The 11,502-nt window shown below is 43.2% G+C and overlaps 1 protein-coding gene across 1 annotated transcript; it reads left to right on the top strand.

Moving 5' to 3' along the window:
* The first annotated feature begins 243 nt into the window (after positions 1-243).
* LOC100051728 (melanoma-associated antigen B1) lies at positions 244-3,082 on the top strand. Its single transcript, XM_005614171.4, has 2 exons — positions 244-345; positions 1,494-3,082. The coding sequence occupies exon 2, from the start codon at positions 1,554-1,556 to the stop codon at positions 2,580-2,582; it is 1,029 nt and encodes a 342-aa protein (XP_005614228.3). The 5' UTR covers positions 244-345; positions 1,494-1,553; the 3' UTR covers positions 2,583-3,082.
* Positions 3,083-11,502: the final 8,420 nt, after the last annotated feature.

The following is an 11,502-nucleotide window of genomic DNA, read 5'->3' as shown; positions in this document are numbered from 1 at the left end:
CCATATGAAGCACAACCAAAGATTTTCTCTAGGGACTAAGGAAGGCGAGGGTTTTGTTTGAGAGCTGGCGGACTCGGGTCAGCAGTGGGAGAAGTCCCGGGTTCTGAAGATACCGAGATGAGAACCCCGAGTGAGGGCCCAGAGACATCCGACTCCTAAATGACAAGGTCCCACAGAGCACCGTCCCTGCTGTCGGCCCTCGCGGACCCCCCCAGGCAGCCGTGGCCGGATGTGTCTCAGCCTGACTTCCGTTTAGTCGCAGAGGCGAGGACGTCACCGGTGGGCGCGGCCGGTTTTTTGGCTTTTTGGCGGAGGTTGTACTCCCAGGACTTGTCTGGAGTCAAGGTGAGGACTCCGAGTAGGAAATGAAGATAACTATTCTCCTACCAAAACAACGGCGAATTCCGCCCCCACTCCAAACCCCACCTCTGCCGTCCGGCTCTGGGAGGCCCCAGAGGAGTTGTCAGGCTGACTTTGGCCTGGAATGTCTCAGAGGGAAGGCGTTAGTCTATGGGAGTAGCCCCGATTCTACAGATGGAGGATACATAGGCCCTAACTGGGTTCCAGATGAGAGCCCTGAGTGCTAATGAGCAGACCTCTGCCCAAAAAGGGGGACCACACTGAGCAGTGCTCCTGCACTCAGCCCTAGGAGGCCCCAGGCAAGGTAGACAGATGTGAAGAGACCTGACTTCCTCTCTAGCAACTAAGGGAGTTGAAGGCTACATCCGACAACTCCCAAAGTCAGCAAAGGAGGTTCCGGGCAGAACCGGCAGGCCGAGGCGCCCTCTCATTTGTTCTGGAGGTGGTCTTAGGGAGATGAGGGCCTTGGGACATGGAAGAGTCATCCCAACCCTTTGATCTCACCCCAAGAAACCTCAGGGAAGGGCTGTCAGGTTAAGCCTCCTCCTCACTTCCTTACACCATATCTAAGGGAGGTGAGATCCTTAGTCTGAAGGTGCAGCCACCACTCAGTGAAAGGGGAGTGGTGCTAAGCCTTACAGGAAGCCACGGCGAGGGCTCTGAATGAGGACTGAGGATTTCAATGAACTCAGGGCAGAAAGGACCCCACTGAGCTCTCAGCACTGGGTGTCCTCTGGTAGGGAGGTGGGCTGAGGCACCCCTTCAGTTCCTTCTCCTGGGTCCTAGGGAACTTTGAGGTGTCAACTTCAGAGAAGCAGAGGGGAGGGGTCCAGGCTTTTCCCAAAGTTGATATGATAATACTGAAGATGAACTGAGAGGACTCCACAGGCCAGCACCTGCTGTCACTTGAGTAAACCCAAGGCAGGGCTGGTAGGATGCAGAGTAAGACTCACCCTAAGGGTTCTATGGTTCCTCTATGGGATTCTTAGGGGAGAGGCTGACCAGGAGAACAGGAGCCTTGTGGGTTCCTGGAGCAGTACCCTCAAGGAAAACTGCAGAGGCAGCCTTCAATAAAGCCAAGGTGAAACCTTCCTGTTGAAAGGACTAATATTATTTCATTCTCTGTCCTCCAGCTGCCCAAATCACCTGTCCACTGAGCCGCACTCCTGCCTGCTGTTCCTACAACAGCCATCATGCCTCGAGGTCAGAAGAGTAAGCTCCGTGCCCGTGAGAAACGCCGCCAGGCCCGGAGTGAGACCCAGGGTCCTGGGAGTGCTCAGGCCACTGCAGCAGAGGTCGAAGAGTCCTGCTCCTCTCCTGTTTCTGAGGGTACTCCCTCAAGCCCCCCTGCTGCTGGCACTGCTCAGGAGCCTCAGGGAGCCCCAGCCACTAGCTCTCCTGCTGCAGGTGTCTCACGCCCAAGATCTCACGTAGGTGCCAAGAGCCAAGTTGTGGAAAGTGAAAATTCCTCCCAGGCCTCAGCCTCCACTGAGAGTTCTCGCAAAGCTCTTCTAACCAGGAAGGCAGAGATGTTGGTGCAGTTCCTGCTGTATAAGTATGAAATGAAGGAGCCTATTAAGAAGGCACACATGCTGAAAGTTGTCAACAAAAGATACAGGGAGGATTTCCCTGAGATCCTCAAGAGAGCCTCTGAGCGCATAGAGCTGATCTTTGGCCTAGAATTGAAGGAAGTCAAGCCGAATAGTCAGTCCTATACTCTTGTCAGCAAGCTAGACCTCAGCAACGATGGAAGTCTGAGCAGTGGCTGGGGATTTCCTAAGAATGGGCTTCTGATGCCTCTCCTGGGTGTGATCTTCTTGAATGGCAACCGCACCTCGGAAGAGAAGATCTGGGAATTCCTGAATATGCTGGGTGTCTATGATGGAATGAATCACTTCATCTTCGGGGAGCCCAGGAAGCTCATCACCCAAGATTTGGTGCAGGAAAAGTATCTGGAGTATCGTCAGATGCCCGACAGTGATCCTCCATGCTACGAATTCCTGTGGGGTCCAAGAGCCCATGCTGAAACCAGCAAGATGGAAGTCCTAGAGTTTTTGGCCAAAGTCAATGATACGGTTCCCAGTGCCTTTCTATCCCATTATGAAGAAGCTTTGAGAGATGAGGAAGAGAGGGCCCAAGCCAGAGCTGCAGCCAGAGCTGCCACTCCTGCCACGGCCAGTGCACGTTCCAGGGCCACATCCAGCCGCTACTCTGACCCCTAGTGAGGTCTGAGGCAGATTCTTCACTTTGTTGTTAACCAGTTTTCCTGATAAGCATGAATAACTCGTTGACATCTTTTTTTTCTGTTTCTCAAGTGGTGTTCAACAGAAAGTTTATTAGATTCAGAATGTAAGTTTATGAATGACATAGATCACACATTTATAGCTGTTTGTCAGGTTTCGGGGTAACGGTTTACTTAGGAGTAAAAATTTTGCTTTTTGAAATACAAATTGGCAACCCTTAAATTACTTTTGTGATCCAGAGCAAGATAACATGGCTTTCAGATAGGAATATCCTTGGAAATGTGCAAGAACTCCACACTAAAATAGTTAGGATGAGAAGATAGAGAGAAGGAAAGACAGAAAGTAGCAGTTGGTCAATTCTTCATTTGCCTTACTCCATTTGATCTTTGTTTTTGTAAATTCAAAAAATATATACATGGATTTGCTTATGTTTTTCAAGAATGTTTGCAAATAGAAATCATAATAAATCAAACCTCTTTGTTCATGGCTTTTATTTTACACAAACACTGATTGAGCATCTGCACCTTGGAGGTCTTCGTGCTTGTACTGGGGATGTTTAGTCAAAGAAGACCTAGCCCCTGCCCATGCAATTATAGATTCTAGGAGAAGCTATCATTATGGGAGAGGGTGAGATGCTCTCTACTTCATCAAGAACAAGTAAAAAGGGTAAAGAGGGGGCATATTACTTAGTTTTCGTTGCTAAGCAGAATTTTGGTTGATTGGGAGGTTTTTTTTCTTTTCTTTTCTTTTTTTTGACTAGAACACTGTATATTCTCTGACATCCCTTAAATTAAAAAAAAAAAATCCTAGGTAACCTCTGAGGTCAAGATTATCATAATAATAATTGCCATTTTCTAATGTCTCAGTATGAGACAGATGCTTTCCACACATTACATATATGCCACCAGTCCTACAAGACAGGGCTTATCAAACTCACTTCACCTGGAGAGCCTGAGGCTCATAGAGTTAGAGTTTGGTAATGCTAAAATTCATAGGACTAGTAAATGACAAGGCTGAGACTAGACTCCAGGTCTAAATTACTGTAGAGCCCACACTGTTTTACTCCTCCCACCCTGAGACACATTCTGCATCTCTTATTTCAATTTTCTTCTCAGTATTTCAAAATTTGTCTTAGGTGATAAAAACAATGGCCTTGTCTCCAAACTACTGGATTGGAATACATAGCCAGAGCAATAAGAGTACCAAAATGATTGAGAGTTGTAAATAAATAAATGAAAGAGACAATACTTGGTGACAGTATGATCATCTACATTTGCAAAGCTAGATAACCTTAAAAGATCTGGGGCTTTCAAAATGATCCTGGACAATCTCTTTCCTGTAGAGAGCAAATCTATCAGAACAGAAGTTACGTGAGAATCTTCATCTGGCTGAGGAAGAAAAGGAATAGATCAATGTAATTTTTTTTCCGTGACAGCCCACCACCTATCCTGGGACCCCTGCCTTGTGCCACAGCTTTCCCATCAGACATCACTCCTGGAACAAAGACCCATTTTCTGCAAGGTTTGCAGAGCAGAAACTGCTCAAGAGGTTGCAGAGATGTGGAATTTCCCAGGAAGGCTTTACTCCAAGAGACAAGAGCCAAGATGAGGTCCCCCTGTAGGAGGACTGGGGAGACCAACACCCCAGAATATAGGGAGCGGTCACAGGGACACTGGTTTTGTCTGCTCTCAAACAGAAAGGTTCTCAGACAGAGCTGTCAGGCTGAGCATACACTCACTTATTCTTCAGGCTTCTCAGGGGCATAAAAGCCTTGGTCTAAAGACAGAGTTCTCAGGTCAATAGAGAAAGGAGTATCAGTGTCTCAGAGAAATGATGGTGATAAATCTGAATGAGGATGATAGAAGGAGCTAAGCAGAACAGTAGGATCCCACAAAGTCCCATCCCAATTGTCAGCCCTGTGAGGTCCAGAACAGTCCTGGCTGCTTGTGGCTAACACTGACTTTTAACTCAGATTCCAGGAAAGTGAGGACTTTGTCTGAAGGCTATAGTCTCAGATAAGCTGAGAGTGGAGTCCCAGGGAAGGGTGCAGAGTCAAAGTGAAGACGCTGAATGCGGACATGGGGACCAGTCAACTCACAACTGACAGGACTATACCTAACCCCTCCTCTACTGTTAGCCCTGGGAGGCACAGGCAAGAGCTGGCAGGCTCAAGTGCCCCCTGACTTCTGCTCAAGGGGTCTCAAGGAGATGAGGGCCTTGGCTCACAGGCTGCCTCTTCAGCAGAGAGTGGAATCCCAGGCTATGATACTGTCAAGGTAAAAATCCTCTGTGAAGAATGAGGCAACCAACTACCCCTTAACAGATATGTCCTCAGACAGTCCCATTTCTGTAGTTAGCCCTGGAAAGCTGCAGGCAGAGCTTTCAGGCCAAAGTTACTCCTCATTTCCTGAGGGGGGATGGTCTCAGGGACTTAAAGTCATTGGACTAATGGGGGAGGCCCCATTTAACACAGGAAGGGTACTTACCTCCTAACAGGAGTCAACATGATGACACTGAGTGATATGATAAGATCCCTCTCAGAAAGAAGGGTGCCACATAGAACCCTGTCCCTGTTGTCAGACCTCAGACCATGTCACCTGTGCATGGTCACATGATGAGTCATTCTGACTTCCTCCCAGAGCATTTCACGGAGGAGAGGAACCTCATTAAAGGGGGCAGCCACAAGTTAGTAGAGAGAGGACTTCCAGATTGTGCCAGGAGCCAAGGTCAGCACCCTGAAGGCTGAAAGGAACACCCACCTCATCGCAGTGGGTACAACACAGATCCCTTCCACTACTGTTATCTTTGGGAGACTATGGGCTATTGTGGCCAGATGAGGTAAACATCCCTTCTTCCTAGGCGGGTGTCAGGGAATTGGGGCCCTTTTAATGCGGGGATAAGCCTCAAGTCAAGATAAGGAATATTTACAATTTGTGCCAGGAGTCAGGGTGAGGACAGTGAAGAATGTGGGACCACATATCCCATATCAGTGGTGGCCACACAGAATCTTCCCTAGGAGGCCCCAGGCAGAGATGTCAGGGAGAGGGACTCATCATCTCCCACTCAGGACTAGCATGGAAGTTAGAGCTTTGATGAGCTTTGGTCTGAGGGTGGCAGTCCCACGTCAACAGAGGGAAGAATCTTAGTCCTACCCAGGAGTCAAATTTAGGACCCTGAGTTGGGACCTTGAGTGGGACCATTCATCACAGGGCCTCAACATGCCTGCCATAGCTTTTGTCCTTGTGAGATCATGATCAGATGTGGCAAGATAAAGCCACTCTATTTCCTCCTATTGGCTCACAGGGAGGTGTTGGGTCTTACTATCAGGAGATAGGCCTCAGGTCAAAAAGGAGGGGAGCCCCAGGCCCTAATAGAAGTCACAATGGGGAGCCTGAGTGAGGACTGAGGGGTCTGCCCATCCAGGAATAGAGGAGACAAAAGAGAGTCATGCTCCACCCTTTGATTATCAGCTCTAGAAAACTCCGGGCAGGCATATCAGGCGAGGCTCTCCCTCACTTGTTTATATCAGGTTTAAGGGGGGTAAAATCTTTGGTTTGAAAGTGCAACCCCCAGTTATGAGAAGGGAGGGATATGTTACATGCCAGGGACTGCAACAGGTGCTTTACATTTACTACACACATGCCACCAGTCCTAGTAGAGACGGCTTACCAAATTCACTTACAGTTGAAAAGCCTGAGGCTGACTCAGAATTTGAGTGCTAAATAATGTGCCAAAGTTCACGTGGCTGGTAAGTGACAGGGATAGAATTAGATCCTTGATTAGAGTTAGTCTAAAGTCCACACTCTTCCACTCCTCTAAGCCCGAGGCCAACCTGTGTCCTTTAATTCACTTTTTTTTCTCATTACTACAAAATGTATCCAAGCAATAAGTAGAAAGATTCTTTGGCCAAACTACTGGATTGGAATACACAGCCAGAGCAATAATAATACCAAAATAAATGTGAGGTATTAATAAAGGAGAAGAAAGAAATAATGTTTGCTGACAATAAGATCATCTACATATGTGATTTCAGATAACCTTAAAAGGTCAGGGACTCAAAAAAAAATCTGACTCAGCCACTTCTTTATAAAAAGTAAAGCTATTGGGGCCGGCCTGGTGGCGCAGCAGTTAAGTGCACACGTTCTGCTTCGGTGGCCCGGGATTCACTGGTTCGGCAAGCCATGCTGTGGTAGGTGTCCCACATATAAAGTAGAGGAAAATGGGCACGGATGTGAGCTCAGGGCCAGTCTTGCTCAGCAAAAAGAGGAGGATTGGCAGCAGATGTTAGCTCAGGGCTAGTCTTCCTTTAAAAAAAAAAAAGGAAAGCTATTAGAACAGAAGTTACATGAGACCTTAAGTTTGGCTGGGGAAGAGAAGGAATAGACCAACATGTTTTATTTGTCTTACAGTCCACCACCTGGGTCCTTTGATTTGTGCTTTGGATTTCCCATCTCGCATCACTCCTAGGACAGAGACCCATTCTCTGCAAGGTTTGGAGTAGGAAAACTGCTCAGGAGTTTTCTGGGATGTGGCATTTCTGAAGAAGCCTTTAATCAAAGTGACAAGAGCCTATATGAGATCACTCATGTATTAATACTAGGAAAAGCAACATCCCAGAATATTGAGTGTTACAAAGAGACCAACCCCTGCCTGTTCTCAGACCTAGAAGGCTCCAGGCAGAACTGTCATGCTGAGCGTCTCCTCACTTTTTTGTCACAGTTGTCAGGGACTTGAGGGCTTTGGTTTAAGGAGGGAAATCTTGGTCAGTAGAAGGAGTTGTCAGATATAAATGTGAGGTCCCTTAAAAAGAATGAAGGAAGCACCCACTGAGAACATTGGGGTCCCCTAGAGTCCAGTTCCTGCTGTCAGCCCTTGGAGATCCTGAATTTCCTTGCAGGATGAAGTATAAAGAGGCTTTGAGAGGTGAGAAAGAGAGAGCCCGAGCCACAGTTGCACCAAGCCTGGAACTACTGCCATGGCCGGGGCATGTTCCAGGCCTGAGTCCAGCAGCACTCCCACATCTAGTGAAGTCTGAGCGAGATTCTTCATCTTGTGCTTGAGAGGTCAACATTCTAAGTAGCTGGGCATCATGGTAGCACTGAAAGGAACACATTATATGCCTTCTTTTTGTTCTTGCTTTACTTTGATAACTGGGAGATTTATCTGTTTTTGTTTCGGGGCTTTTTTTGGGTACTTTTAAGATGCTAGTCCTTGTAATAGAAGGTTTATTTGACTTCAGTATCTGTGTTTATGAATAATATATATCACATATTTATTGCTGTTTTTTTAGTATAAGCATTAAAGTACTGGTATTTTGTAAAAGAAACTGAAAATCCTTGAATCTTTCTTTGTGGTCCAAAACAAGATAACATGTCATGTGAATATGAATTTTATTGCAAATGTGAATGAACACTACTGCAAAATGTTTGGCATCAAGAAACAAAGGAAAAGTCTTGGCTGAGTGGTATCAGCAAGACAGTGGAATAGGAATTCCCAGCCCTCAATTTCCCACTGAAACACAGATTTAACAATGATTTAAGTAACAAAATATCTTTATGAGAGATCCAAACTCTAATTAAGAAGTTGCAATACCACAGGCAAGCATAAAACAGAAATCAGATGCACTTGAAATGGGTGAGAAGAGCAATTTGACTTTATTGGCATCAGCCACTCCCTCAAGGTGACAGCTCAGCACTGAGAGAGATTGTGACTCCTCTCTAGGGGGAGGGAGAGAGTGGGGTGAATGTCCCATGTACCAAAAAAACTGTTACAACTAATAAATGTATTCAGTAACATTGCAGGATACAAAATCAATACACAAAAATCAGTTGTATTCCTACACACTAAGAACAAACTATTTGAAAAAGAAATTAAGATAATAATTCCATTTAAAATAGTGTCAAAAAGAATAAAATATGTAGGAATAAATTTAATCAAGGAGGTAAAAAATCTGTACACTGAAAACAATAAGACATCAATAGAAGACACTGAAGAAGACACAAATAAAAGAAAAGATAGCCCATGTTCACGGATTGGAAGAATTAATATTGTTAAAACGTCAATACTACCCAAAGTGATCTACAGATTCAATGCAATACCTATTATAATTCCAATGGAACTTTTCACAGAAATAGAAAAAAAATCCTAAAATTTATATGAAACCACAAAAAATCCCCAATAGCCAAAGTAATCTTGAGAAAGAAGAACAAAGATAGAGGCATCACACTTCTTAACTTTGAACTATGTTACAAAGCTATATTAGTCGAAACAGTGTTATACTAGCATAAAAATAGACATATAGACCAATAGAACAGAAAAGAGCCCAGAAATAAACCCCTGCATATATGGTCAAGTAATCTTTGACAAGGGTGCCAAGAATACACAATGGAGATAGCATAATCTTTTCAATAAATAGTGTTTGGAAAACAGAATATCCACATGCAAAAGAATTAAACTGGATGCTTATCTTACATCGTACTCAAAAACTAATGCAAAATGGATTAAAGACTTAAAAACGAGACCTGAAACCATAAAATTCCTAGAAGAAAACAGAGAAAGTGCTCCTTGACATTAGTCTTGGCAATGATTTTTTTAATACAACAGAAACACAGGCAAGAAAAGCAAAAACAAACAAGTGAGACTACATCAAACAAAAAGCTTCTGTATAGCAATGAAAAAAATCAACAAAATGAAAAGACAATGTTATGGAATGGGAGAAAATATTTGCAAACCATATATCTGATAAGGGTTTAATATCCAAATTATATAAGGAGCTCATACAATTCAATAGCAAACAAACAAAGAAACAAATAATTCAATTTAAAACTGAGCAAAGAAACTGAATATTTTTCCAAAGAAGACATACAAGTGGCCAATACGTATATAAAAAGGTGCTCAACACCACTAATGATCAGGGAAATGCAAATCAAAACTGCAATAAGATATTACATACCTGTTATTATTTGGTAATAGATAGCTATTACCAAAAGACAAGAGCTACCAGGTGTTGGCAAGAGTGTTAAGAAAAGGGAACCCTTGTACACCATTGGTGGGAATGTAAATTCGTACAGTCATTATGGAAAACAGTTTGGAGGTTCCTCAAAAAATTAAAACTAGAACTAACACATGATTCATCAATGTCACTTTTGAGTACATAGCCAAAGGAAATGAAATCAGTATCTCAAAGGAAGGCCTGCACTCCTATGTTCACTGCAACATCATTCACAATAGCCAAGATGTGCTAACAACTCAAATGTTCATCAGCAGATAAGTGGACAAAGAAAATGTGGTATATAGATACAATGGAATATTATTTAGCCTTAAAATGAAAGAAATCTTGTCATATGGGATAACATGGGTGAACCTAGGAGACATTATTCTAAATGAAATATGCCAGTCACAGAAGGATACATACTGCATATTCCCACCTATGTGAGGTATCTGAAGTAGTCAAACACATAGAAACACAGAATAGAATTGTGGTGGCCGTGGGCTGGGGGTAGTGAGAAATGAAAAGTTGCTGTTCAACTGGTACAGCTTCAGCTACGCAAGATGGATAAGTTCTAGGGATCTGCTGTAAAACATCATGCCTATATTCAACGATACTGATTGTGCACTTAAAAATTTGTTAAAAGCGTAGTTCTCATGTTAAGTGTTCTTGTCACGACAAGAAAAAAGTTGATTTTCTTGCTCTCTCCCCAAGTAGAGAGTAAGCTGATTAAGTGCAAGTATTTGGAAAAGATAACTCTTGTATACTGTTGGTGGGAATGTAAATTGGTTCAGTCACTATGAAAATTCCTCAAAAGATTAAAAATAGAACTACCATATGATTCAGGAATGCCACTTCTGGGTATATATCCAAAGGAATTGAAATCAGGATCTTGAAGAGATATCTGCACTCCCATGTTCATTTTAGCATTATTCACAATAGATAAGACATGGAAGCAACTTAAAGGTGTCCATTCATGGTGGAGTGGATTAAAAAAGATATGGTGTATGCATACAATGGAGTATTATTCAATCTTCAAAAGAAGAAAACCTTGCTGTATTCAACAACAGAGATGAACCTAGAGGACATTATGCTAAGTGAAATAAGCCAGACACAGAAGGACAAATACATGATACCACTTATACGAAGAATCTAAAATAGTCAAACTGAGAGAAGCAGAACAGAATGATGGTTGCCAGGGGCTGGGAGGAGGGGTAATGGAGAGGTCTAGGTCAAAAGGAGCAAAGTTTCAGTTATATAAGGTGAATAAATCCCTGAAATGTACTGTATAGCATAAAGCCTACAGTTAACAATACCATATTGGTTAACAATACCACTTAAAAATTTCTGAGGGGGTAGATATTTTGTTAATTGCTCTTGTCACCCCCCCCCAAAAAAAAAGAAAGAAAGAAAGAAGGCAGGAGAAAATTTTTTGGAGGTAATGGATATGTTTATGGCATAGATTGTGACAATGGCTCGCAGGCGTATACTTATCTCAAAACTCATCAAGCTGTATACATTAAATGCACAGCTTTTTGTATTTGAATCATACCTCAATAAAGTGGCTTACAAAAAAGAGCAGATATTTTGTCCTATTTGGAGTTGTAGTCTCAGCACAGTGCCTAGCATACAGTAGACACTTTATAAATATTTAGTCAATACAGGACAAAAAGAAAGAGTATAAATAAGGAAAAGATTGTCAATTCTTGTTTTGCCTAATTTCTTCTAGTGTTTTTTTCTTGCAAAGTAAAAGTTACATACCTGGATTTGCTTAGATTACTTAGGAATGTAAGAGAAATTAAATCCTAATGAATTAGACATCATACGCACTCTCTTGTTTATTTCTATATCACTAATTGAAAATGAGCTCTTTGGAAGGCTTCATGCTATTACTGGGGATGCTTTCCAAAA

This window comes from Equus caballus, chromosome X (genome assembly GCF_041296265.1).
Source record: "Equus caballus isolate H_3958 breed thoroughbred chromosome X, TB-T2T, whole genome shotgun sequence".
Classification (NCBI taxonomy): Eukaryota; Metazoa; Chordata; class Mammalia; order Perissodactyla; family Equidae; genus Equus; species Equus caballus.
This window is presented reverse-complemented; position numbering and strand designations above follow the sequence as displayed.

What these genes read in the sequence shown, in the direction of transcription:
- LOC100051728 (XM_005614171.4), top strand. Translation starts at nt 1,554, where the DNA reads ATGCCTCGAGGTCAGAAGAGTAAGCTCCGTGCCCGTGAGAAACGCCGC.